This window comes from Alosa sapidissima, chromosome 6 (genome assembly GCF_018492685.1).
Source record: "Alosa sapidissima isolate fAloSap1 chromosome 6, fAloSap1.pri, whole genome shotgun sequence".
Classification (NCBI taxonomy): domain Eukaryota; kingdom Metazoa; phylum Chordata; class Actinopteri; order Clupeiformes; family Clupeidae; genus Alosa; species Alosa sapidissima.
The window spans coordinates 11,192,009-11,218,929 of NC_055962.1; the positions used below are offsets into that span (position 1 = coordinate 11,192,009).

Genomic DNA, 26,921 nt, shown 5'->3' on the forward strand with positions numbered 1-26,921 from the left:
TGATACATGTGTAATGTTTTGTCGCTCTATAAGCACAATAAATTGAAATTGAATAAAATTGTCTCACTAGACCTCCATTGCCATATCAGACTGTAAAACCAAGATTTATACTCTAGAAAAATGGATTTTCATCCCATGCTGTATTTTATTTTGACATTTGCAAAATAATGTTTACAGACATTTCTTATTAAACTACAAAAACTATCTTGGCAGAATTGTTCAACAAATTCATTAAGACATGAATACATTATCTAGAGAAATAGCAGGGAGTCAAATACTATCATACAGGGGTGCGTTTCCCAAAACCATAGTTGCTAACCTGTTAGCAACTTAGTTGGTTGGCAATGGGAAATTGCAGTGCAACCAACAAAGTTGCTTACTTAGTTAGCAACTATGGTTTTGATAAACGCGCCCCAGGTAAGCAAAACAAGCACTTGTTCATCTAGGAGAAGTTGCTGTTTAGAATGCCCCAGCTCAGCCACACCACACACACCGAGTTACAAAAATTGGGAGGTGCACATCTTCGCAACGCACCCCTAAAATCTGAGGCGTGCCAGTGAGAATGACATACCATTTTGATGTCATACTGGCGTGGCATGTGCACGGACAGCAACGGCAGGTATAGATCTACTTTTGAGCAGAGATGTAAAAGTCCTGCCATGTATTGGTTCCACTAATTAGCTGGTCTACCTGGCTGAGAAGATGTGCTAATTAGAATCAGCTTATTAAGTGAATGGGTGGAACACAAATGTGGCAGAACTTTAACTTTCTGAAGCTGGTATTTTACACCTCTGCTTTTAAGCAACTTTTATTCCCAGATCCAGTAGGAATGAGTAAAATATCAGTTTGGACAACAGGATATTAATGTCTGGTGAACGCGGGCGAATCTGAGGCATGCATTTGCTCTGCAGATCCACCTGGTCACCTTCCCCTTGAGACCCATTTCCTAAATGCCAAAAACCCAGGAACCAATCACAACTGGAGTAGGCTATGATTAGGTGGACAACCAATGGCTGCACTGATAAAATTAGTGTTAAACATAGACAGTATAAGAAATGAACAGAGTCAGTCTGTAGGATTTGAATGGAGAGAAGTCAATGTGAACCAGTTTCCTGTTGGGCACTGTTTACTGCACAGCCTCAAGATTGGTATGGTGACATAGACGTGATGTTGAGCAACAGGCTGAAACACGATAACTTGTCTGGTAGCCGTGCCCAGAAAATTGAGTTTGTGCAGAGTTGAGTTTGAGTGCAGATTTCCGACATAGTTCCTTCCAATCCAATAAAACATCACTTCATTTGTTTTTCTCCCATGGGCTCTCCCCCAAATTGCTTTTGAGCTATTCAGACAACATGTTTAGGTACTTCCCTCCTGTGCAACTGAAAGTTGCTTGCTCATGACATCATTTTTAGCATAAGTTTAGAAAAACCTTTATTACAGGGCCGTGCAATGGTTATGGAGGTTATTGAGTCAGTCATGCAGTGTTTTTCATTGGTCTGGGGGGTATTCCAAGTACGTGGTTTAGTGACAAACCTGGGTAAGTTTACTCAAACTAAGTGGTAAAGCTCCTACAACAAGAGCCCTATCCCATAGTTTTTTTTAGGAGAATGAAGCCATACAGCTCTTCTATTAGGAGGTTTACCACTTACTCTGAGTTAACTTACCCAGGCTTAGGTGAAAGTAAGCCGGTACTGGCCGGTACGGAGTACCACTAAAATATTTGGAGAGGGTACGCCATACCGGAAAGAAAACTACACTGTCTCTGAAAAATATAGCACTTTCAGCATGACAACACAACTGCTAACGTCAAATTACCAGAAGCAACACGTTTCCCCCAAAATATATTTCATATACATCGTTCTGAACTGTATCTGAATTGTGTCTAAACCTCCCGTGCAGCTGGACAGACAACGAGCAAGCTATAGCGCGCGTACAGTAGCCTACAGTAATTGCGCCAACGTGCACTGGTATCCAAAGTGTTTTAGCAGACGGACGTTTCTTGGAAAGTCTCCCAAATAAAAAAAACATACAGGCTAAAGAAAAATATGTTGATGTTTCAATAGCCTATTCTGGTTTTATGTGTGCAGAGTTTTGCTGGAGAGACAAGAGACAGACAGCGCGTGTACGGCTTAACCAGATCTTGCGCAGCAATAATGAAAGTGTTTTAGCGGACAGAAGTATGTTGCAGTCTCCCAAATAAAAAGGCATGACTCAAAGAAACGTGTTTCATGATATACAGTAGCCTATATAAAAAAAAATTGATTGGAAGTGGGAGCGAGCAGAGTAACTAGGTTAAATAAATAAATAAATGTTGAAATTAAGTGTTTGCAATTTATTCATAATCAAAAACAGATGCAGGTGGGTTAAAGAGTGATACTAGAGTGATAAGAAGTCCTAGTGAATGCTTGATAAGTAGACTATAATACAGTAAATAAACGAGATGCGACGAGATGCGCGTTTAGGAGAGTTTTAATTGCACGGGAGGGAGGAGGAGGGAGTAGCGAGCTAGCCCTCTGTTTTGTTTGAACATCAACAGAAGTGACGTATCCCAGCTATCGCTGATACAGACCCATGTGATCTTGCATTTTCAGGTCCAGTAGAAAAGGAGAAGATCTCAGCTGCATTGGGGAATTGATGTCCCACCTGAGTCACATTATTTATATCAACTGGCAGCACAAAGTAATAACAACACCAGGTCATGCCGTTGGCACATAGGGAATAGGACTGCAATTAATCTGGCACGGAGTAGCCTGGAAAATCCAGACCCTGGTAATCTAGAAAGATAAAGGGTCTGGCCACGAACAATGTAATGGCCCAACTCGAGGGGCAGCAACAAGCATGCATTTAAAAATCTCACTGCACACAATTGGATAACACTAGACCAGGGGTGTCAAACATACGGCCCCTCTCTTGTAGAGAATACATTTCTGAGGTTGTCAGAAAAAAAGTAAATCTCTAGCCCATTCAGTGAGGAGTTGTGAGTTTTCAAAGAAATAACCGAAATGCTCAATTCAGCCGCTAGGAGCAGCCAAAAAAGTTGTCACTCAGTTTTACGATAGCATACGCGCATTCAAGTCGAAACTGTCACTCTGGGAGACACAGCTATCGGTGACACCTCTCATTTCCCATGTCTCACAGATATGCGTGCGACTGGACATAGGCCTAATGCTGGATCAGTACAAAGACAAGGATAATGCTGGATCAGATATCTCCGCTCGAACTCCGGCAGCTGTTATCCTGTCGTATATATATATATATATACTTTATTGATCCCTAGGGGAAATTCGAGGGCACAGTATCATACAGACAACACACACAAACATTCAATACAGCAGAAAAAGTAATTAAAAGTATATAATATAAAAAAAACACAACTAAGCAATAAGGACTGTAGAAGATAAAGAATATACTAAATATACAAAATACAAATTATACTAAATAAAACTTAATCAAAATCAATTCTAAAAAACAGTATCCACATAGTGTGGGTGAATAATCAATCAGGTGCGCTTGCAATGACTGAAGCAGGGACTGAGCCTGTGGTTCTCAGTGCATAAGATAAGGTAAGGTGCTCTGTGTGAATGAGTGTCATGGTGATGGTGCAAATGAGTAAGTCAAACAGTGCAACAGTGCAAGAATAAAGTCTATATATATCTATATATAAATAACTATATTAAGAAAGGTATGTGGCATGGAGGGAGGGGTTGTGCATGTGTGCTAATACAGCACGCAAACAGTGAGGCAGAAGACAAATGTAAAGTGACTAGTGGACAGACAGTTCAGGACATTGGAGGTGGTGAAGAGGCAGACAGACTATGCGGAGAAGTCTATTTCTCCTCTTCCCTTAAGTGATGCATTAAACAGTTCAATGGCCGTGGGGATGAATGACTTCCTCAGTCTGTCTGTTATGCAAGGCAGTGAGCGAAGTCTCCAGCTGATCAGGCTCTTCTGCTTAACAATAGTGCTGTGGAGTGGATGACACTCATTGTCCAAGATGTTGATCAGTTTGTTCAGGGTCCTTTTGTCAGATATTGAAGTGATGCACTCTAGTTCAGCTCCCACTACAGAGCCAGCTTTCCTTACCAGCCTGTTAAGTCGCCCCGCATCCTTCTTCTTTGTGCTTCCTCCCCAACATACCACTGCATAGAAGAGGACGCTGGCAACAACAGACTGGTAGAACATCCTGAGGAGCTTGCTGCACACATTGATGGAGCGCAGCCTCCTTAGGAAGTACAGCCTGCTCTGTCCTTTCTTGTAGAGTGCGTCAGTGTTGGCTGACCAGTCCAGTTTATTGTCCAGGAGGAGACCCAGGTACTTGTAGGTGCTTACCCCCTCGACATTGACCCCATCAATGGAGACTGGTAGCAGAGTGGGCTTAGATCTGATCAGATTTCAGGTTTTCAATGAACTTGAGAACGAATTTGCCTTTTTTCTCTTGCCATTTACAGTCAAGGCTTCTGATATGCCCACTGACATCTAACTCGAGATAATTGACTTGCAATGTGATTCCGATATGAGCAGCGTCGGTGGCCTTAGACACATTATATCAATATTGCCAGGGTACTCCAAATTAACATCCCTGGCTGCTAAGGTTTTATCCATGTTTAGGACTACCTATCTTTGAACAGGAGTTCTCTGTTATTAACATTAGCCTACCTTACATATTACATAACAGGTTTCAAACGTAGGCCTACACTTGAATGACATTGTGAAATGTGCTACTCAGGATTTTAAACCTGATATTGATGCCCTTGTGAAGACTAAAAGATGCCAAGTTTCAGGAGCCAGCAGCAGCCAAAAGACTTCAGTGAGAGAAAGCGGGGGGAGAGAGGTTAATCAGCATGAAGGCAGATGAATATTGTACATTTGCATTTTTAATGTAGACTGTTTACTTTCTTCATAGCTCACACTTGAGTTTAGCGAGTTGGTTCAGGTGGTCAGGTTTAAAACTGTATCCACTCAACTATATAAAAATAAACCAGTTGTGTATGTGTCACGGTTGCAGTGTGGAGAGCTGGACCGAGGCGCAGGGCAAGTTGAGATCGAGATACACTTAGTGAAAACAGGAATCTTTAATACGAAGGCACACTACAGCAAACCACGAAACAACATCACAATAAGACTAATAACCAAAGACTGAGAAGAGACAGAGGGTTTACATACACAGGGGTAACAGGGCACAGGTGGACAATGATCAAGGTAAAACAAGACAGGTGGAAACCATAATTAAACTAACAGAATAATTAACAGAGGACTGGGGGTCAGGCGGACGGGCCGGTCAGAGCTGAAGCCTGAGTCGGAGCTGGATCGGGAGCCCGAGCCGGATCCGGAGCGGGAGTCGGCTCCGGAGCCAGAGCGGGAGCGGGAGCAGGAGCCGGAGCGGGAGCTGGAGCAGGAGCCGGAGCAGGACTCAGGGCTGGAGTCTGAGCAGGATCAGGAGTCGGAGCATGAGCCGGCACAGGAGCCTGACCGGGGGCTGGAGATGGAGCTGGAACCGGAATCTGGACTGGAGCCAGAACCGGAATCTGGACTGGAGCCGGAATCGGGACTGGAACTGGAGTTACCGGAAGAACTGCTGGCCCAGGGCGTTGGGGAGCTGGGACTGGAGAGGGACCTGGTCCATCCTCCTCAGAGGACCAGTCATCCTCAGTGGTTTCCCCCTCCTCTTCATCCTCCCAGAACAGCTCCCAGGGCATTAGGTGCAGTGGCAAGTTGGACTCAAAATCAAAAAACTTGCCTTCTTCCATGTTTGTCGGTCGGTTATTCTGTCACGGTTGCAGTGTGGAGAGCTGGACCGAGGCGCAGGGCAAATTGAGATCGAGATACACTTTACAGGAATCTTTAATACGACGGCATACGACGGCACACTACAGCAAACCACGAAACAACATCACAATAAGACTAATAACCGACAAAGACTGAGAGGAGACAGAGGGTTTACATACACAGGGGTAACAGAGCACAGGTGGACAGTGATCAAGGTAAAACAAGACAGGTGGAAACCATAATTAAACTAACAGACTAATTAACAGAGGACTGGATGAGACCAACAAGACAATAACGGGGAACAGGTGTGGAAACAGAAACAGAGGGAAAATGAAGCACAGACGAAATAAGGAGATGGGGCGGAGACAAAGACAGGTGACAGGCAGGTAAACACAAAGCTCATGGGGAACAAACAAAGGAGCACATGGCACCGGACCCTAAGCGCTTTCAGATATAACCTCCGGAGTATATGCGGAGGTTTGTCAAACGGAGGTCCTACCCTTCGGATGATTCAGATATCATGCTAACCTGCTGACCATATACTGACCTTATACGGACGTAGGCCTATGTGTGAACGACATACACGCACATTACAGAATCTCCGTGTGGTTGTCGAGTGAGGGGTGGGGGCTTGTAGAGTTCACAAGATGCGAGACATGACGCAGAATATATGCGGCCGCTGCCTGTCACAGCTGCTTTTTGTTTACAAAGTGTAGCCTATGCATTATGTAGGCTAAAGAAGAGAAATCTATTGTGCGTAGGCTAATACTTGGAGTAGGCTAGTCACGTAAGTGCGCACTTGAAATTGACCTACAGTATTTGTATGTGTGCTTCTAATAAACACATTTATCTGTTTTCAACGTTATGTACCAGAATTACTTGGCTATAGAACCCCAAATCTGGTTTGCGTTGGAGAGAGAGAGCATGCACAAACTTTATGGTAGGCTACCAGCCAATTCACCAGGCTAACTCAAGACTTAAAGGCCATCATACAACGTTTTTAAGCAACAAACAAAATACTAACATAACAGTGAAGTTGTTCGTTTTTTCATGGTTTATTTTTTCCAAAAGCATCCTCTCCCCATGTGTCTATTGCATTTACGTAAGGTGCTTGGAACAAAGTTGGGTTTTCTTCGTTTTCATTTTCTCTAGGCATATATGCTCAACAAATATCTGCGAGCTCAGCAGGTCATGAGAAGGCTATCAATGAACAGAAAACCGTGTTGGCTAACAATTTATTAAATACTCCTGTTATTGTCGTCAACGACGTCGCTTTAGGCTACTGCCTTTTCAGCGCCTTCTGCTTATCTCGCAGTCTTTTGAATTTGTTTGGCCTTGCCATGCAGTTGTAGGCTACAACGTGCCGTTCCCTTCATGTGTTCTATCAAAATGTTGTATGCCCTCATGGACAGTAGCTCTGTGATGTCTGCATCTTTCCAGGTCGGAGATTTTCTGGACGCCACTCCATCATAACCCTGGCATTTAAGTCAGATCTAACCACATGGACGCACGAAAGAAACGTCACCAACACGCCCTCTCACTAGGTGTGAATTTTAACCGCATGTTCTACGCCTCGTTCAGACACAGCACATTTACATAATGTCTGGAGGAAATACTAGGGGGGGAGTAGTAGAACAACCGGCTAAATTCGGACTTCCATATGACCGGTTATGTTGTTCAGATATACGGCCCCACCGTTTAACATCGGCAGAACCTCCGGTCTTACACGTATGTCTGAAAGCGCTTAGTATGAGAGTGAAATGCATTTTATTTCAATTCCACTGGCCTCTGTGAAAAAAATGTGTAATAATCCAATATAGATTCCTTGTGCGCAGTGATTATGTAGGCTCCAAAACTGGCTGAAGGATAAAGCATAGCCTACTGAAAAAACAAAGCTACAGATTTGGAGTTGACAAAGGTTATTTTGCAATTATTTCACTGGTCCGGGCCCCTTGAGATCAGATGGGCTGTATGTGGCCCCTGAACCAAAATGAGTTTGCCACCCCTGCAGTAGACCATGTTTACTCTGAATGATGTCGGACTTCGATCAGTTTAGCTGGTTCCCCGGAATATTGGGGAAAAAGTTACGTGCATCATTGCTCATTGCCAGAGTGTCTCGCAGAGACAATTCCATTGTGCTCTCGCGAGAACTCTGGATTTCCAGGGTAGATAGGGAGTAGGACTGCAATTAATCAAATTAATCTGGCACATAGAGAATAGGACTGCAATTAATCAAATTAATCGTTTAATCGTCAATTATGATTATTTTGCTGCATTCTGTTTTGCAAAAATGCTCTTGTTTTGTCTTGTCATAAATCTAACTGTTGCATGCATGCATGATATATATTTTTTATTTGTTTTTCAGTTATAAGTTATAATCATGAGTTATAATCATGATCTCAGTATATTGACCTTTAATAATCATGATTGTGATTTTTGCCGTAATCGAGTAGCCCTATTAGGAAGCACACACTTTGATGAAAATCCAAATTCGCACTGCAGTAGAGGTCGCTTTGAATGAAAGTGTGATACACTTTGAATACAGTTGATGAAATGAAATAAGCTATGCATGACTACACGGAAACTATTATAGTAAGAGGACCATAAGAAAAAGAATGCATTGAGGAGCACAAGAAATTTTTTGCATTAGGGACACATATAGGAGGAACTCATTACAAGGACAAAGGTGTTATCCACAGGCATTATACATTGAATATAGTGCAGTTATTATGACCGCCGCGCAGCGAAGCGGCGGTCATATAGGTTTAGTCAGATTGTTTTTTTTTTTTTTCTTTTTCGCATGCCCAAATTTCCGTCAATGATTCCCGGGACACTGAAAGACCGGGGTACACGAAACTTGGTGGGCATGTAACCCCACATGGATAGCATGGAACCATCGTTTTTCGTTTTGATCTGTAGCCCCCCCGCTGGACTGGACCCCCCGAAAGGAGGGTAGGGCAGACACAGTTTTCTGTGAATATCTCGAAAACCGTAGGGTTTAGGAGGACCATTTTTTTTTTTCTATGTTGATCTCAAGGGGCCATGTCAACCCATTCCATAACCACTCATTTCATGTATAGCGCCACCTAGTTAAACACAAAAAAGTAAAAATGAGGTGTTGTAATCGAAGGTATCTGTGACCTAACATAGTCAAAACTGCACGAAATTGGAAGTGTAGGATCATTATGACACCCTCTGTATGCACGCCAAGTTTTGTGGAATTCCGTTCATGGGGGGCCACACAATAAATTAATTTATGTTACTATACACCAACTGGCCTGTAGGTGGCCGGAGACAGTTTTCTGTGAATATCTCGAGAACCGTAGGGCCTAGGAGGTCCACCTTTTTTATGTATGTTGGTCTTTAGGGGGCATGTCAACCCATCACATTACCACTTATTTCATGTATAGCGCCACCTAGTTAAAAATTAAAAAGCAAAAAATTAGGTATTTTCATCACAATATCTCTGGCTGACAAGGTCAAAACTGCACAAAATTAAAAGTGTAGGATCATTATGACACCCTCCGAATGCATGCCAAGTTTTGTGTACTTTCGTTCATGGGGGGCCTTACAATAAAATAATTTATGTGTACATTTAGTGACGTACACCAACAAGGATTCCCGGGACACTGAAAGACCGGGGTACACAAAACTTGGTGGGCATGTACCCCCACATGGATAGCATGGAACCGTCATTCTTCGTTTTGATCTGTAGCCCCCCCCCCGCTGGACTGGACCCCCCGAAAGGAGGGTAGGGCAGACACAGTTCTCTGTGAATATCTTGAGAACTGTAGGGCCTAGGATGACCAATTTTTTCTGTATGTTTGCCTCCAGGGGTCATGTTAACCCATTCCATGTGCACACATGTTCATAAACAGATACACACACATACATTTACAGTAATCATACGTATGACACATACTCACACAGTAGACATATGTACGCATGCATGCACATGCACAAACACACATACGCAGGCAAACACACAAGCACGCACATACACACACACACACACACCCACACACATAAACATAAATTTGTACACGCACACATGCACACAATTCAAGAATTTTTCCCGTCATCTACTCCCTGAATTTTTGGTCATTGATACCCGGGACACCGAACCACCGGGGTACATGAAATTTGGTGGGTATGTAGCCCCACTAGACTTTTACGGAAAAATTTCATTTCGTCCCCGGGGACCACCACCTTTCGTAGTTTCGTAGAATTTCATCCATGGGGGGGTCTAAAAAAATTAGGTTATGTGTACATTTAGTGACTGTACACTCATTGGCCTGTAAATGGTGGTGCACACATATACACATGCACACACACAGGCACCCACATACTATCGGTATTAGAACGGCCGATACATAATTACAAATTCAGTAGGATTAAAAGAAAGCCAAAATAAATATTCATCATCATCATCATGGCTGCATTTTCAGTATTGGCGAGAAGTAGTCGTTTGTCCACTAGATGGCGCATCGTTGCAGTGAGACGTAATTTTGTTGGAAGTTAAAAGTGGGTTGGAAAAAACAATGGACGCTTCCTACAAGGACTGTAATTTACCGCAGCGAACATCTAATAAGGATAGGACGATGTTCACATGAAGTGTAATTCCCATTTCTTCTTGAAGCCGAAATAAATCTGAGGATGTTTATCGGACATGCTTGGTTTTTACTGCAGGTACGTTAATCTTGTAATATCAATAAGGACCTAGGTAATGTTACCGTTAGCGTTGGTTGAGTGATGGAGGCATTTGATTGATTGCATTTGTAGAAAACTATAAATGCGGTTATACCAAGCAAATGTATAGCAGCACTGTTTGTATCTTTCGACTGTCATTTATTGCACGTGCTACAAAATCATTCTGTGCAATGGAAGATTTACCAACGTTACACCGGTCTGATACAGTTTTGCCTATACATGCGTGAGACTGAGACGCCTGTTTATTTTGTTTTAAGTGCGTGCAGGGTGTGAGAGGGGAATCGATGTGCTTTGATTACAGCTTGGTAGTTGTAGTCTGTGAAATTAAAAAGCACGTGTGTGTGAAGTATCCAAACAATGACACCTTCATTTCATTATGGCTGCTTTAGCAACACACCTTAAGCTTCTGTGTAGAGGGTCCCATTTAGAAGTGGCTACTTCATTCGCACTTTCCTTGACTCATGGAGCTGCGTGAATTTTATTACAACTTTTCGCCACGATATGACAGTTTAAGTCCGCTTGATACTGTAAGGCGTAAGCCATTGGTTTCCAAAGGAGATTTTATTTGTGTCGCCAGCATAGCCTATTGACAATGTATGTTGTAAATAGGCCTACCTTATAATCCTACCTGTAGCTTAGGGAAGCTAACAGCTTTCTATTAGGATCTAGTTTGTTAGTTACCGTTTTGTCATAACTCCCTGATGCATTTTTGCATTTAGAATAGCCAGAGCGTGTATATCTCAATCGGAAAATTAAACAATATCGGGTGCCTATGGACTAGGCTGGGTGAACCCAGCCTGATCTGCCCGCTATTTATTTTTTGATTTCTTAAAAGATTGAGCTTGGTCTGATGAAAGCCAGACTAGCCATGGACCTCAGTTAAACAATGCAAGGGAACACGAATCAGCCTATATTTGCACTAACAATAACGGACAAAAGCTCTTCAACTTTGGCCCGTTAAAATGTGTATGAACAGTCTAGCGACGCATTTCATCAAGGCCCATTTGGACATGTCAGTTATTTGCACCACTGGTTAGATGTAAAACAGCATTTCGTTTCAGACTAGGCTACTGTTACTTAATTTGTGCATTAACAATAACGTTTCAGACTACTGTTACTTAATTTGTGCATTGACAATAAAGTATTACATGAACTAAAGATGACTAAAATCTTATGTAGAAGAAGAAACATTCACAAAAAATCCATCCATCCAAAAATGACCTTTGTTTTTGATAGCTGTTGAAAACGGCATGGAACTGACAGAGATGTTTTTGTTTATAAATACATAAAAATAAATAAATAAATAAATAACATTATGCTGATACCTTTTGCTTTTCCCAAATACAATGTAGCCTACAGGTGTAAGTGACCTTTCATCAATCCAGTTGCAATGGATGAACTGTGATGAACTGCCCTACTTGTGATTGTTTAGAGATTTTAAAGGTTTTATAACAATGCTACATCTGCTTTGGCTATTCTACAATCTATTCACCTTTTCAGCACCAGTAGGCTACTTTCTGTGCAGCCGCACACACACACTCAGGCATGCCAAACAAGCATACACAAAAGTTTCAAGAGTGGGGGATGGAGTAAAATATGGAGACAAATTGAAGTGTGATTTATTTTCGCGGAACGGATGTACAGGACTGAGCGGCGGTCATATTTTGTACCGCTATGCGGTACATCTAGTTGAAAATGTATCCCCAAGAGACAAGAAATACTATTTTTGATTGGCTGGCAGGGGGCTATACATTTTGTACATTGGGGCACCTATGAAGTAGATCTGGTAAAAAATGTAATCACCATCCCGTATAAATGTAAACAATGATTGAACTGACAAGCAGGCTTTGCAACAGTGGAATCAACTGTAACAAAGCAAACCCACCATCATTTTCCGTAACCAATTAAAGAAGTACAACAAATTGAACAGGTCGGCCTCTTTTTTGAACTGAACTACATTTCCATTGTTGTGCTATAAATGCATGCCTACTGGCAACATGGGGGATAAACAGAATAGCAACCTATAAGGTGTCCCAATATACGGAATGAGTTAACTTGGGAGAGAATTCCACTCCGGGAGGTCTTTGTCTCCGTCTCCTCCATTATTTCTGCAAATCAGGACACTTCAGTGGATGTTACTCCTTTTACATAAATCCTCATGTCAAATCCAAGTTTTAATACTGTCCTGTAGTAAGAATGAACATCAGCTATTAGGTAATCAAGGTCATGGGGTCAAAGGCCGTGGTCCTAATATTCTCCCTCATATCTTATCTGTATCGTTTTCAAATTTTAGTCTTGTAGACTTTGTCTACAGGGTGACAAAAATTGACATAAACAAACAAATTCTGTTTACACCCCATGTTGTCCTTACAGAAGGGTGATAAAGTTGACCATTTTGGCTCCCACAATTGACTTGTCTTTTTTTTTTTTTTCAACTTTACATATGTTCAGAGGGGATCGTAATAGAGGAAAGTTGGTCACAATGTGGCATACCACAGTAAGAAAAATGGAAAATGGATCAACATTTCATGCTTTTCTTCCAAAAAGCTAATGAAATGTTTACAGTTGAATATAGGGAATTGCCCAAAGGATATCTCCAGGCACCCAGCCTATTCTTAAAACCAGATTCATTATATTTGATATTCAGATATTTGAGAAGTATTTAAGTAGTTGAAATACTCAAATACAATCCCTCAAAGTATTTTGTTACAAACTACATTTGAGTTTTTCCAATCTTGCAAAATACAAATGACAAAATACGCTAAAGTAATTAAATAGCCTACGTATTTTAAATACATATAATTGAAATACTGCCCATGTCTGCTCATAGGCTACCACTGACATGGAAAGCAATTTGTTGTGGTTGTTCTAGTTTCTAGTTGACACAACACAAACTTGAGATCGCCGCTCTCAAACTTTCTGTTATGGTGTGTTAAACTGTAAACGTCTATAGCTACCATTTATTTGTTTTACATTATGGGAAAAGTTGGGGGCCGGCTGAAACCATGCGGGTGTGGTTACTGACGTCGGCGACTGTGTAGGTCTATTTAATGTGACTGTTTTGTGCCCGCAGGCTGGGCCACAGCGGGTGCTGGCAGCTGGTCGTTCTGTAAACCGCTCCGGCAGGAGGCTGTGTCGCTCACTGCGCCTGACGTTTTCATTTGCATCAGTCTTTTCTATCGGGCTTTCAGAACTAACCCGAGCAGACGGTAGTTCCGCTTACCACAAAATACGTAGGCTACAGTACTTGTGATTTAGGGGAAACTGGAAAAGGTGCAAGTACCGGTGTGTGTGAAGTTTGTGTAGCCTAGTTGGCCGACTTTTGGAGGGGCACGAAGAGGTTATGCTGTCTCTGCGTTGTTTTAACAGGTAAGGACGCATTTCACTGACGTCTATTCTTGACATAGCGTAGCATAGCCCATTTTTTGAAATGGCACATAGGCCTATAGCCTACAGCAGTCGTCTTCTTTCTCGATGCATATAGTTTATGTTTAGTTAATGTTTTTTTGGTAGACGTTTTTTGCCCAAAGCGACTCACAATGCATCGATAGGCTAAATATTAGATTATGCTATCATGAAAATGAACAGTTAGGCTACGTCATATGGACTAAATAAAGCAATAGCCTGTAGTAGCCTATATAGTCACCTTTGATATTAAACCATTTAAGAGCAAAGTCCAGGTAAACTTGTTGCATCACGTAGCCTGTCGACACAGGGCGTTATTGGCTCTCGCCACCTCTTGCCTAACACAATGAGTTGAGTTTGTTTAGTTTTTGGGACAGTGCCGTTTGTGTCACCAAAATTCCCCGGGTTATAGAGTAGACTATTTAGCACACAAGTTAAGTAGGCTACGTTTTTTGTTCTCTAAATGTTATAACCACTTGTTGAACATGAATTTCTTGTACTTAAAGTAACCACTGATCTGACAGATTTGTTACAATTCATAAACTGGCAGTTTTAGGCTACACTTACCCAGCTTCAGTATAACGCTTAAATTGCACTTGAGTGTACCTTGCTTTGACAACTGTGAGCATGCCTGATGTCTCTGAAAATCAATTACTGCTGATATATTTATCTGTGAACGCTTTGAACGTGCTCTGACTACGGTAATCCGTCCCATCCACTTATGCCTTTGAGAGGTTTTATATTCTGCCTAACATCGTGTACTTTGAGCAGTTTTACGCAGGGTTGCTATACTGGTTAACTATTGAAATAGGGCTACAGTGTATGTTAATAACTCTAGGGCTACTGCAAATATTGGAAGTATATTACTGCTGTGTAAAGTACGTAAATACATTCCATCTATCCATGGAATTTCACATATTTGGAGATCAGATATTTACAGTAGTTAGGAGTTTCCTGGGCGCATGGACAACTTGTTCTTAAACAGTGATAAATGTCATCTGGTGCATTATCTGTTTTTAATATAATTTGCCAATTTTAGAACATCCAAGAGTGACATTGGTCTCCAAGCTGTTTTTGCAATATGCCTACTCCAATTTCTTAGTGATCTTAATTTATGACTCTGTTATGCTCGGAAATGGTGCAAATTCCGTTTGCGCAGGGAGTCGCCAGACGCTCGATTCGTGGGGGTGTTCGTTTCTTAATTATAGTCTGAAGGACGATTCCCTAAAAGTAAATGTGCATTTTTCTCTCTCTCTAGCTCGCGCGCGCTCCCTCTCTCTTTCTCTCTCTCTGTCTCTTTGTAAATATATATTTACCAAATATCACATTCACCATTGTGGGCCACTTAATTATTTGTTCTTCCTCCCTTTTTTGAGATCTTTGCACCAAGAGTGACGTTTCACAATATGTTGATGAAAAAAAGTAGTAACAGTAGTTTGCAACTCTAGTATTTTAAGCTTCTTATTGAAAATCACCTTGAATGAATCTGAATCACCTTGCTTTTTTATGTGTCTGTGCCTTACATGCTGCCTGGACAGGGAACCATGTTAATGGTGTTTGTGCTGAGTAAGTCATTTTCAACATACAGTAGCATTTGACCTTGTGTTAGAGATGCTGTGTCTCTTAGCCTGCATGATCAGGTTATATTCCAGTTCTTCCCCGGATAGCCTCAGGATCCTCCCAACTACCACCACCATAGCCCTGTGGTTCTGTTGTTCGGCACTTCCGTAGTCCCGTTCACCATTCTCAGGCCTTAGGCCCTTTCTCTCACATGGACCAAGTGCACTCTTCTCCCACCTCATCCTGTTTCTTTTCTGGGGGTGTGGAGGAGAGGAGAGGAGCGAAGCAGAATGGAGCGAAGCGGGGGAGCCGATAGGCCCGTGGCCTTGAGCTCAGCCCGGTCGGGTCCGGGGTACTGCATGTGCAGCTGGCCCCAAGCCACCAGCCGGGAGACCCTCCTCTCTCCATTCCCCCCCCACACACACACACACACGCACACACGCGCGCATGAAACCCCCTTAGGTTGTAGGAGTAGAGGAGTAACACAGCTTTGCTCTGTCTCGCATACTCATGCCTCTTCTAGACTCTCAAATTCTATATCTTCTCATGCTCAGTTAAGATGCTATAGAAATGCAATAACCGCCCTCCTCTCTCCCTCTCTCTGAGGAATGAGTAAGGTGGTGGCAACCCGTGGAGTTCCTTTCTCTCCTCCTTCTCCTTCTCCCTCTCCGCTTCCTCTCTCGCTTCCTCTCTCTCTTCTCCTGGCAGATTTGGACTGGAATTTTCTCATAGTATGGAAGTGGGAGAGGGTCTGGAGGAGATTTGGAGGGAGGGAGGGGGAGACGGAGAGAGGGAGGTGATGGAATGGCATTCAGCCTGCGGTCAAGGTCCTTAGAGGAGAGGAAAACCTCCCTCCGCGTCTCGGAGCAGTAGGCGAGAAAAAACGTCTGAGCCTTCGGAGGGAGGCTGGCTGGGCCGTGGTGGGGTGGGATGGGGCGGACTGGGGCGTGGTGTGAACATGTGAAGTTGAATTCCCGGGAAGAACTCCCGGAGTGTTCTCAAGCTCTCCTTTTATAGACTCTTGAGGAGCGCCGGAGGCCGATCTGAAAAGCACCGAGAGAGCTTTTCACGAAGACAGACTGGGCGTGAAAGGATCACTCACTTTACTGTTGTTGTCTGGAATTCCACTGGTGCGCTAAATGCAGTATTGCCACAAGTGAGTTTATTCCCACTCATTTTTTCTGCATCACTTTAGCAGACCTTGTATGTGATTTAATCTAAAAATAGTTTTTCAAATTTCTGACTGGCATATCATGTCATCTGTATATCTTTCTATTATTCTCCAGTCCATTGCTTGTTATGGACCTCATGGACCTGGGTGCTACCTGGTCTATTCCTAGTAGCACCCAGCTCTATCTATGGTGCGGTGATGGTGAATCCAGGATGATTCAGACATGTGCAAAGAGTAGTTTCAATTTAAATGACATTGCGTAAAATTTGCGCAAGATTTATTTTTGTTACGCTTATATGTTAAAATTGTATGCATGTTTTCTCAGGAAATATGTCAAACAGTCTTGCCACATGAAGTGTAAATGAGGCAAGGTCAGATAGTGTAGGCTGGTTGCAGATGGCAGGCCACTCAGTCTCCGTCCTCCTCAAACTATTCCTAAATGTGTTGGCAGAGTTGCACATGCTCGAGATTGAAATGTAGTGTTGATTTCTTGGACACAGACTACTAGAGAACCTCATTGAAGATCTCCACTAAACTCCACTTAGTTTATGACCTGGCTTAGTCATGGCATTGCCATAAATAGGAAATTTGTATTAGAAGCAAGCACTTTCTCAAGGCCTCTACTGATGGGTCGTCGGCATTCAAACAGACTGCCCAATACATGTTCTTCAAATCTATTTTTGAGCTTTTTTGCCTTTATTGCAATAGAGCAGTTAAGAGGCTGACAGGAAGTGGGTGGAAGAGAGAGATGGGGTGGGATCGGGAGATGACGCATGTCGGACTCGAACCTGGGTCCCTGTGGCCCCTCCCCCATGTCAGTATATCTCAAACTAAAATATTCACAAACTAAATCATGTGAATCAGTGACCCATTCATTCAGTGTGATGGTGGTCAATTTTTTGTCAGCTGCACACGAGCATTTCGGTATCCCCCTGAAAAACAAGAACAACATACAGTCTGCATAAGAGCACCTGTGCACTAGTGGTCCATTCATCCTATGTGAAGTGATATGAACCATAGTCAGTCATCGTTACCCATGATGCTACCCTGCAACTTTAAAAATAGGCTGTGTACCTGTTGTTGTTATTGTCATGCTGTTGTTTTTGTGAATGAAAACAGCGCAGGCAGAATGAATGACGCTGACTGTCCTTACTTTCTCCGGCTCTGTCCTCTCCCTCTCTCTCTCTCTCTCTCTCTCTCTCTCTCTCTCTCTCTTTCCCTCCCTCTCACTCTCTTTCTCGGCTCTGTCTCGCCCTCCTTTTTTTACTTCTCCCCTCTCCCTCTTCACTCTCCCGGCTCTCCCTCCGACAGCGGTCAGCAGGGGGCTAGCGTTGCCAGCTCAAAGTCTGCGGTCCCAGAGGATCGGGAGCATGTCTACCCATTTTGTTGGATGTGCTATTGGTGGTGGTGGTGGGAGAGGCAAGGAGCATGTTCCGCTCTTTTCATTTGCTGTCTTCGGTGTAGGGTTTAAAAGGAGCCGAATGTTTCCAAGGCAACAACAGTATAAAGTATGTTGTGTCTGCCTGGAAAACAAAAAAGTGTTTTTATTATAAAAAGGAGAAGCATCTTTGCTTACCTCAGACACATTTACACGAGCCAAGGATACAGTCAAAATGCCCTTTTTTGTTGTTAGGGCATATCAGATTCTGGTGTGGCCAAAAACATGTGTCTGAAAAAGGTTCTCATAGTTCTCATAGAGCAAAACTAGAGAATGCAAATGTTTGATTTATCCCTGAGTCCTATTATATGGTCTGTGTCTTGATTAGGTAGGACGAGAAAATACATTTCTCAAGGAGGATGACAAAGTTGGATTGAGTCACCTGGCTGAAAAGATCAGTAGGTGGGCTAGTGTAGGATGATCTTTAATAACATGTTAATTTGGCATCGTGGTAATGTGAGGAGATTAGTTCAGAATAGGATGTTGTAATGCACTCACTACATCCTTTGTTTAATTACAGTTTTTGACGTTCCATCGAATTTAAAAGGCTCAATACCACCTCAAAAAGAAAATGAAAGTGATGATGTGTTTGTTGTGTTAACTTTGAGAGGAGGATAACTACCATAATTGTATGACCAAAGTAGACTGAGCCGTATTTATACTAGATGTACCATATAGGGGTACAAAATATGACCGCCTCTCAGTCCTGCACATTCTGTCTGCAAAAAATGAATCACGCTTGTCAATTTGTCTCCATTTCCTACTCCATCCTCTATCCATCTTTTTGCAACTGTTGTGTATGTAAATGAGTGTGTGTGTGTGTGTGTGTGTGTGTGTGTGCGTGTGTGTGTGTGTGTGTTTATGTGTGTGTGTGAGAGACAGAGAGAGTGTGAGTGTGTCAGCCTTGTAAAAATGTATTAAGTACATTTCAACATCATCCTGCACCGCCAACCCCTTTGCTCAATACCACCATCAGAAAGTACATTTCAACATCAACTCTATCACCGACCCTTCGCTCAACACCACCATCTACAGGGTGATGGGGTCACTAAATGTAAACATAAATTAAATTATTGTATGACCCCCTATGGACAGATTTCCACAAAACTTGGCACACCTCCAGAGAATGTCAGATTAATATTACACATAAAATGTGGTGCAGACATTTCAACTGAAGAAAGGGGCGATTAAAGCGGTATAATATTGCATTTTCATTTTTTACCGGGGGGTGCAAATCACAAATGAGTGGTGTCCCAGAATTGCTGACCAAAAATGTATGAAGTTGATGACTGGGAAAAAAAAAAAACTTTGACAATCCCTATATGACCTATAATTCCATCCAAAGCAATTATTTTACTTCTATCTTTCTAACAGAATAATTGCATGGCAGCATACCGTCTACTTTCAGGTTCTCCAAGGAAATGTTTTTGGGTGGGGGTAATTTTTAACCTTAGACAATGTCTGGGTCAGTCAGTCAGAATGTTTGTCAGGTTTGTTACATAGATGTCCTGTTCCCCTGAAACTGAAAGCGAGCCAAAGTGCTGTGTTATTGACCTCTCCACTCTATGTGGTCTCCATGACGATTAACTTTAACCCTTTGTGTCAGAGTGGATCAGAACATACAGGTTGAGGTGGCCAATTTTTAAAAATGACTTAGAATGGATGAAGTATTCTAGCTTGTTCTCTGATGTGAACATAGAAGGCAACTTTGGTCTGCTCAGATGATATTTTATAAGTCCATTTATAACCCTATAATTAGGCTGGGGAATAAAATGGCCCACTTTAGCAGATATCTAGTGCCCCCTCATGCTTATCTGGCACCCACATGAATAATTAAGTAAGCTTTACGCTGATTGGCTGCCTTGCAGCCAAAGATCGTTCAAAATAGGCTCTAGCAACCTCTACCTGAACCTCCAACTCGAAGTGGTAGCATAAGGCGTGGAGGGGGCCGGTGATCATAGGGAGGGTTTGTGTCACAGTCTGTGTTTTCGAGTCACACGTTGGTAAGTAGGAGGAATTTAATTTTCACTGTGCCAAGTAGCAAAGCAATGATGTCGTTTGTCGTTTGTGATGTGCCAGGTGTACCCAAACTAAGTGCTATGCTTTCCTTTATTCTTTCCACCCTGTCTCACTCTGTCTCTTTCTCTCTCTCTCTCTCCCTCTCTCCCATTTCCCCTTGTGTTTTTTCTCTCTCTCTGTCTGTATCTTTAGCTGTGAAGACCGTCGTCAGTGATGTGAACTATCAGTGCTTCATCTCTCATCAAAGCCATTTCCTCTCACCCTCGGCAAGCACTGTATTGTGCTTTCACAAAAATGAAATAAGATCATCTTACCGGAGCACAGAATCAGTATTGTGAAGATAAACACCAGTTCAGGGCTGATAGTAAGGATGTGATAAGTCCCAACTATCTCAATCCACCCCCCCCCCTCCACCTGCCCACTAAAGCCATTCACACTGACACACACACACACCGCGTCCCGTCCACCATGACCCAGTCTCCGGACCGAGACGGGCCGCTGCTGCAGCTCCAGAAAGTGGACTCCAGCCAGGCTGGCGCCCGCGAGCTCTCCCCCATTTTCAGTGGCCCGCCCCCAGCTGCCTTGCCCTCACTGGACAGCCAGCCCATCTGTATCCCGTCGCCCTACACGGAGCTGGGCCACGACTTTGGCGCGCTGCCCTTCTACGGCTCTGGCCTCGTGGGCTACGGCGGGCCTTCCATCGCCGACTGCCCGCCCATGCGCCAGTCGCTCAGCCCCACGCTCTTCTGGTCGCCGTCCACGCACCACGGACACGTGTCCCCGCTGCCCGTGCACCGGCCGCAGTCCCGTCTCGGACAGCACGGAGGGCCAACCCATGGGGCCTGGGCAGAGCTTACAGAGGAGAACCGGTACGGCCTGAACTGTTTCATCTGACTTGACTCAGGAGTCATTTATTAATAGCACAATAACACCATTTCCGCTGTTATCTGGAGGAGGGCTGGAGATGTCTCTGTTCTTCATTACTAGCTGTAGTTATTATGCATTAGTTCAGCCATTTCACTTCTGTCCCACTGATATTGCATAGAAAGGTAAATTGTAAATACTTACATTCATTTAATTAATTCAATTAGATATGCTTGCTGTTTGTATTCAAATCAATTGATTTTTGATTTTTTTAAGTATAGTTTTCGGACTTTTTGCCTTTATTGTATAGGACAGGAACGAGACAGACAGGAAGTGAGTTGGAGAGAGAAATGGGGTGGGATTGGGAAGTGACACGTGGGCACGTGGACTCGTATGTGGTCTGAGTGCTGTACCACAGCACCTGCCCCCCCCCCCCCCCCCCCAAAATCGATTGATTTCTAATCTCTTAGCACAGTGGTTATTTGTTTGATTGAGTTATGAGTGTTTATGAGTGTTTGTTGTATTCTCTCTCCCTCTCTCTCTCTCTCTCGTGTCCCCAAACAGGAAGCCGGTGGGAAAGCGAGGGCTCTGCGAGGACCGGGCTCAGGCTGGAGGCAAGGCCGACATGCACTTCTGTGCCGTTTGTAGCGACTACGCCTCAGGCTACCACTATGGCGTCTGGTCCTGCGAGGGCTGCAAGGCCTTCTTCAAGAGGAGTATCCAAGGTAACAACGATGCTGACCGCCGTCACTGTCACTGTGGTTGTTGCGGCTGGTAGCAGGAGCAAGTCAGCTTCAACTTGGTTACATTTACATTTAGCGATTTAGCAGATGCTTTTATCCAACGCGACAGAAGTGAGGAGTAACATTCAAGCTACAATACACAGGAGCCCTTAGGTAGGAATTACTGTTCAATACTACATCAATCAGTACTATTACCAGAGGATGAGAGTGCAAACGTGATAAGCACTAGTCAGTAAGTGTGGTAGAAGGAGAATGTGGTGCTTACTGCCTTTGCCAAGGACGTGGTGTTTTTGGTGCGGTTTGTTTACTTGTCTGTTCGCTTGTTTGTTTGTTTGTCGGCATGTGTGAAGGATGACATAACAACTTCCGGCCCAACTTTCCTGAATCTTGGTGTCCCAGGTGGTCCAGGGGTTTGTCACTGCTAGAGCCTTTTGCAAACAAAATGTGCCATTTTGGCTAGAGTGCCTCTGTTTAGACCTGTGTGTTCAGTGTTTTGAGAGCATGATGTCAGAGGTGACAGAAGCATTATAGCACTTGAGAAAAAGTGCAGTTTGAACTTGAGATACGACCACTGGCCTTGGGGGAGGTCTGCACTCCATGAGGGGCCTTCAGGTTGTTTGTGTGCCGCAGATACTCCTGTTATTAGGACACTTTGTTACCTACGTATGCACACACGCGTATGCACACACACACACACACACACACACACACACACACACACACACACACACACACGTATAGACACACACACAAACACACACACACACACACACACACACACACACACACACACGTATAGACACACACACAAACACACACACACAAACACACACACACACACACACACACAAGCCTGCAGGCACACAGACACACAGCTGGAAACCCACATACACAAATACACTCAGACAGAAAAGCAAACAAACACGCACACACACACACGCACACAGACACACGCACACACACACACACACACACACACACACTATTGCCAAAGAGAGAGGGAAATAGAGTTAGCAGAGATAAACCTAACCTTAATCCAGACACACACACACACACACACACATACACACACATACATATATACCAGGGTTTCCGTTGTCCGGTAATTACTGGACATTGGCCGGAAAAAAAATTAAATCTCTCCGGTCAAATTGTCAGATTAAAATTGGCTAATAATCCCGTCCCCTAACGCAATCTGAATTTGAGAATAAGCCTTACTATGTAAGCCTATATTATACGTCCTCTGGCTATGTTTTTTAAATGAACAGGCTCTACCGTTAGTAAGCTTAAGTAAAGTAAGCTATTAAACAACACGCATAGCCTACAGTATGCTGCATTTCAAATAGAAAGCGCACGCGGCTTAAAACGTCCATGTTAAACAACGAACAAATGAGTGAGGCGGTTCAAACATGGCCAGGCCCAGGCAGACTAGCCTTAAAAAAAATTCAGAGGCCAGACGCGATGGATGATGATAAATTGTTAACGTCTGAAGCCTCAGATGTCCGGTCAACTCCACCACCACCAGATAAAAAGCAGTCGGGTGTATCTGTCGGAATCCGTGACATTGGAAGTGGAGTTGCGGGGGGTGCGGCCGCTCCAAGACACTGTCATTCTCTGTGTACACTGGACATGCAAAGTGTTCTTTACCCAAAGCATACAGTAGGCCTATGCGTTCTCTGTCTATAATCTGCAGGGTTAGGGCCTCCTCGACGAGGCGATTACTGGTCCGCGGATAATTTCTGGCTCAATTAAACGGTATCATTGAACCGCGGCCGAAAGAAAAAGAAACTAAACATTTCCCAGAATAGGAAACATCTCTTTATTTATTGTTATCAAATAAAGAGGCATATCATTAGGGGGTAGTGGTGTGAGCGCTCATTCTTGTGTGTGCGCATCTGTGTAAGTTAAACAGTCACCACTGGAGATAACGTGGGTAGCAGCAACAGACAACGTAGCCTTTTTAAAACAATGAACGAAAGGGACTCTTGCTGTCCATGAAAATATACTGGCTAGATCTTGTTAGGCATGTTAGGCTAATGAACATGTTGCATTCTATACAGCCTGATTATGTCATTCTTTAAGCTACATAGCCTGTCTCCAGTTTTCCTCAATTTGACTAATTAAGAAGGGATAATAGGATATTTGACCGGCATATCATGAAAATGTCCGGAAAACGAAACCTCTGCCGGTTACTTTGACCGGCACCATTTTTTTCTAGCGGAAACTCTGATACATACACACACACTCTCTCTCTCTCTCACACACACACACACACACACACACATACATACAGTACAAACCTTGCCCTAGACTCATCCTTAAATGTCAGCGTGTCTCAGTTTGCCCCACCTGACCTCTTGTCATTATAACCTTTGCCCCAGTAAACGGGCCAAGCGCTCCAGTACAGCTCCAGAACAGCATGCAGCCCTCCCTCAGCTCCCTTACCACCCCGGGACTCTGGCTCCAGGGAGGCCCCCTCTAGTGCACTGTGTTCCCAGTTGGGAGTTGGGCCAAAACCCACTGCTGCACGGTGTTTGTGTGTGTGTGTGTGTTTGTGTGTTTGTGTGTGTATGTGTGTTTGTGTGTGTTTGTGTGTTTGTGTGTGTGTCTGTGTTTGTGTGTGTTTCTGTGTTTGTGTGTGTGTCTGTCTGTGTGTGTGTGTGTGTTTGTGTGTGGGTGTGTTTGTGTGTGTTTGTGTGGTGTGTGTGTGTATGTGCTTGCATTCCCTGGAAGAAAGCAGCCAGAAACCGCCATCATCAGCCCCTTATAATTGTGGTGGCTGTGAACCCAAAGCTCATTTGTGTTGTTGGTTTTCGTGTCATTTGTCCTCTTCGTTTAACGGCTTCCTTCCCCACAAGAAACCACAGTACCTCACCTCACCGAGATGAGATAAGAGTTGCTACTGGCAAAGGTGTTTGTATGCATTTGACTGTGTCTTCCATGCAGTACTAGCTGGTTCTCCACTCTAGGGTTAGGGAATGATACCTAGCATAAACATCATGATTATTGCTATATATATATTGACTTACGTTTCTAATTTATTTTGTTGATATTTCACGTAGTTATGGTCTTCTTTCGTTAGTTAGGCTACAGGTAGTGGCAGAAAACTCCGCCTCACACACACACACACACACACACACACACACACACACACACACCGCCTCACGCACGCACGCACACGCACACACACAATGGAAATACTCCTCCGCAGCCTGGGCTACTTGAATCAGAACAATCCAAGACTGTTGCAGCATAGAATGACAGTTCAGCTCGGTGTTCACTAAAGGTTAGCATTATCAACACCACAGCACACATTAAGTGCAGTAGGCTACTCATGCATGCAAACTAGTTTGTTCTTATTACAACAAAGTCAATTGCGGAGATAAAATTTGTAAGACAAGCAAAGTTATCAGCAGTTAACAACATGCATGTAAGAGTCTACTGTAGGTGGTAAGGTAGCTGTGTTAGAACACAGCTGGGTCTTTGACATTAACCTATCAATTCATCAACTACGACATGAAATATCCCCCCCTCCCCCCGAATAAAAGTGTGCCCCCTTGGCCTTCTATCACTGTACTCTGCGGCTGGGTCTGAACCCAGGGCTGTAGTGGAGGCTAAACGCAAGTAAACACAGTATATCCACCTCTGACATTTTAGAAATAGAGTTTATCCACCTCTTATTAGAGTTTATCCACCTCTCAAAATAGTTTATATAAATCACTCAGTATTATCCACATTCACAATATGTAGCCTACACTCATCAACACTTTAAGAACCATTTATTACACTGGTACTGTTATAAACATTGGACAATAACCTCTGCCTGCATCAAACATGTTCTGAATGCCTTTTTTAAAAATCCAATACCACATGGCACAGTCTACCTTACCATGATCACAGAATTCATAGTTTACCCACCTCTTATTTTACCACTATATCCCTGATTAAAACAATTTATCTTTTTATGGTGGGAAATGGTTGCTGAGAGGTTAGATATGATGATATTGGTACAATTTCAATGAATTGCCCAGCCTTTCTCAGTGGTACAAAACAAAAAAAGCACTAGTCTACTTGTTTCCTCTGCGTCTCTAAACCGTTTTGTCTGCGTTGGACACTAGTTGTTTCTGTGCCCATGCTCTGCCCCCTGTGGTTAAATGTCATAGACTGTAAAGTTAAATGTCAGCTCCCCCCAGTGACTCTCATGTCTCTGCAGGCCACAATGATTACATCTGCCCGGCAACCAACCAGTGCACCATCGACAAGAACCGCCGCAAGAGCTGCCAAGCCTGTCGCCTGCGCAAGTGTTACGAAGTGGGAATGATGAAGTGTGGTAAGCCCTCATTCCTATCTCTCTCTCTCTCTCTCTCACCTTTCTGTCACGCTTATCACTTTTCACCTGCTGCACCTAGTATATGTTTGAATGAAGTTCTGTAAGCCTCTCTCTTCTTCTTCCTCTCTCTTTCTCTTTCTCACTTTGTCACTCTTCACACTCTGTACCTATCGGAGAATTACTTTTTTTTCTTTGTCCTTCATTCTCTCTCTTTCTTGCTCTCTTTCTCTCTCCCACACCTCTGCTTTTTTCCTACTCCTCTCTCTCTCTCAGCCCCATCTCTTAATGAGTGTTTTTCTTGCTCTCCAACTCTTTTTTTTTTTCTACCTTCCTTTGCCTTTCTCTCCACATGTCTCTTCTCTCTCTTTCTCCTATTTCTGCCTCTCTTTCAACATTCATTTCTGTCAATCATGTTTTTCTTTTCTTTCATAATCATTTGCTCTCTATCCTTTTGTCTTTTCTTGTGTTTTTTTCCCCTCTTCCCTCCTACGACCTCTGTTATACTTTCGAGGAGCCACTCTTTTTTTCATGGACTTTGCCACATTTGAACTTTAGAATCACTCATCTGATGCTGTTTACCAAGATAGGCTCTGTGTGAAATTCTTAAACTACCTGGATAGGTTCTGTGTGAAATCCTTTCATGAAGCAAACTAAATATGTAGGTGAAGCTGTTTGGAAAAGATAATCTGCTGATTAAATAAAATGTAATTAAGTCTTAATCCACTGCCCCTGCAAATAAGGAATGAGAATAGTAGATATAGTGATGCTAAATTAAGGCTGGGTTGCCGTGGAGATTGGAATACATATTACCCAGTCTGTTTTGTAAAAAGCTTTTTATTTCTTTGTAGGAAGCTGTGAAGTGGTAAATAGCCTACATGTATGCCATATCTCCATTATGGCTTTTGAACTCATACG

General features: G+C 43.2%; 1 protein-coding gene across 5 annotated transcripts in view; it reads left to right on the forward strand.

Moving 5' to 3' along the window:
* The first annotated feature begins 13,536 nt into the window (after positions 1 to 13,536).
* The window catches only part of esr2a (estrogen receptor 2a), a 53,822-nt gene continuing 40,437 nt past the window's right edge, over positions 13,537 to 26,921 (forward strand). The window contains exons 1-5 of one of the 5 annotated variants that reach the window (XM_042095798.1): positions 13,542 to 13,845; positions 16,459 to 16,597; positions 20,262 to 20,938; positions 21,498 to 21,658; positions 25,890 to 26,006. In XM_042095798.1, the coding sequence (XP_041951732.1) occupies positions 20,538 to 20,938; positions 21,498 to 21,658; positions 25,890 to 26,006 (679 nt within the window). In that variant the 5' untranslated portion in view covers positions 13,542 to 13,845; positions 16,459 to 16,597; positions 20,262 to 20,537. Of the gene's footprint in view, positions 13,846 to 16,458; positions 16,598 to 19,668; positions 20,054 to 20,261; positions 20,939 to 21,497; positions 21,659 to 25,889; positions 26,007 to 26,921 lie in introns of those variants that run through there. The other 4 variants (XM_042095800.1, XM_042095801.1, XM_042095797.1 and 1 more) reach the window with 4 other exon arrangements.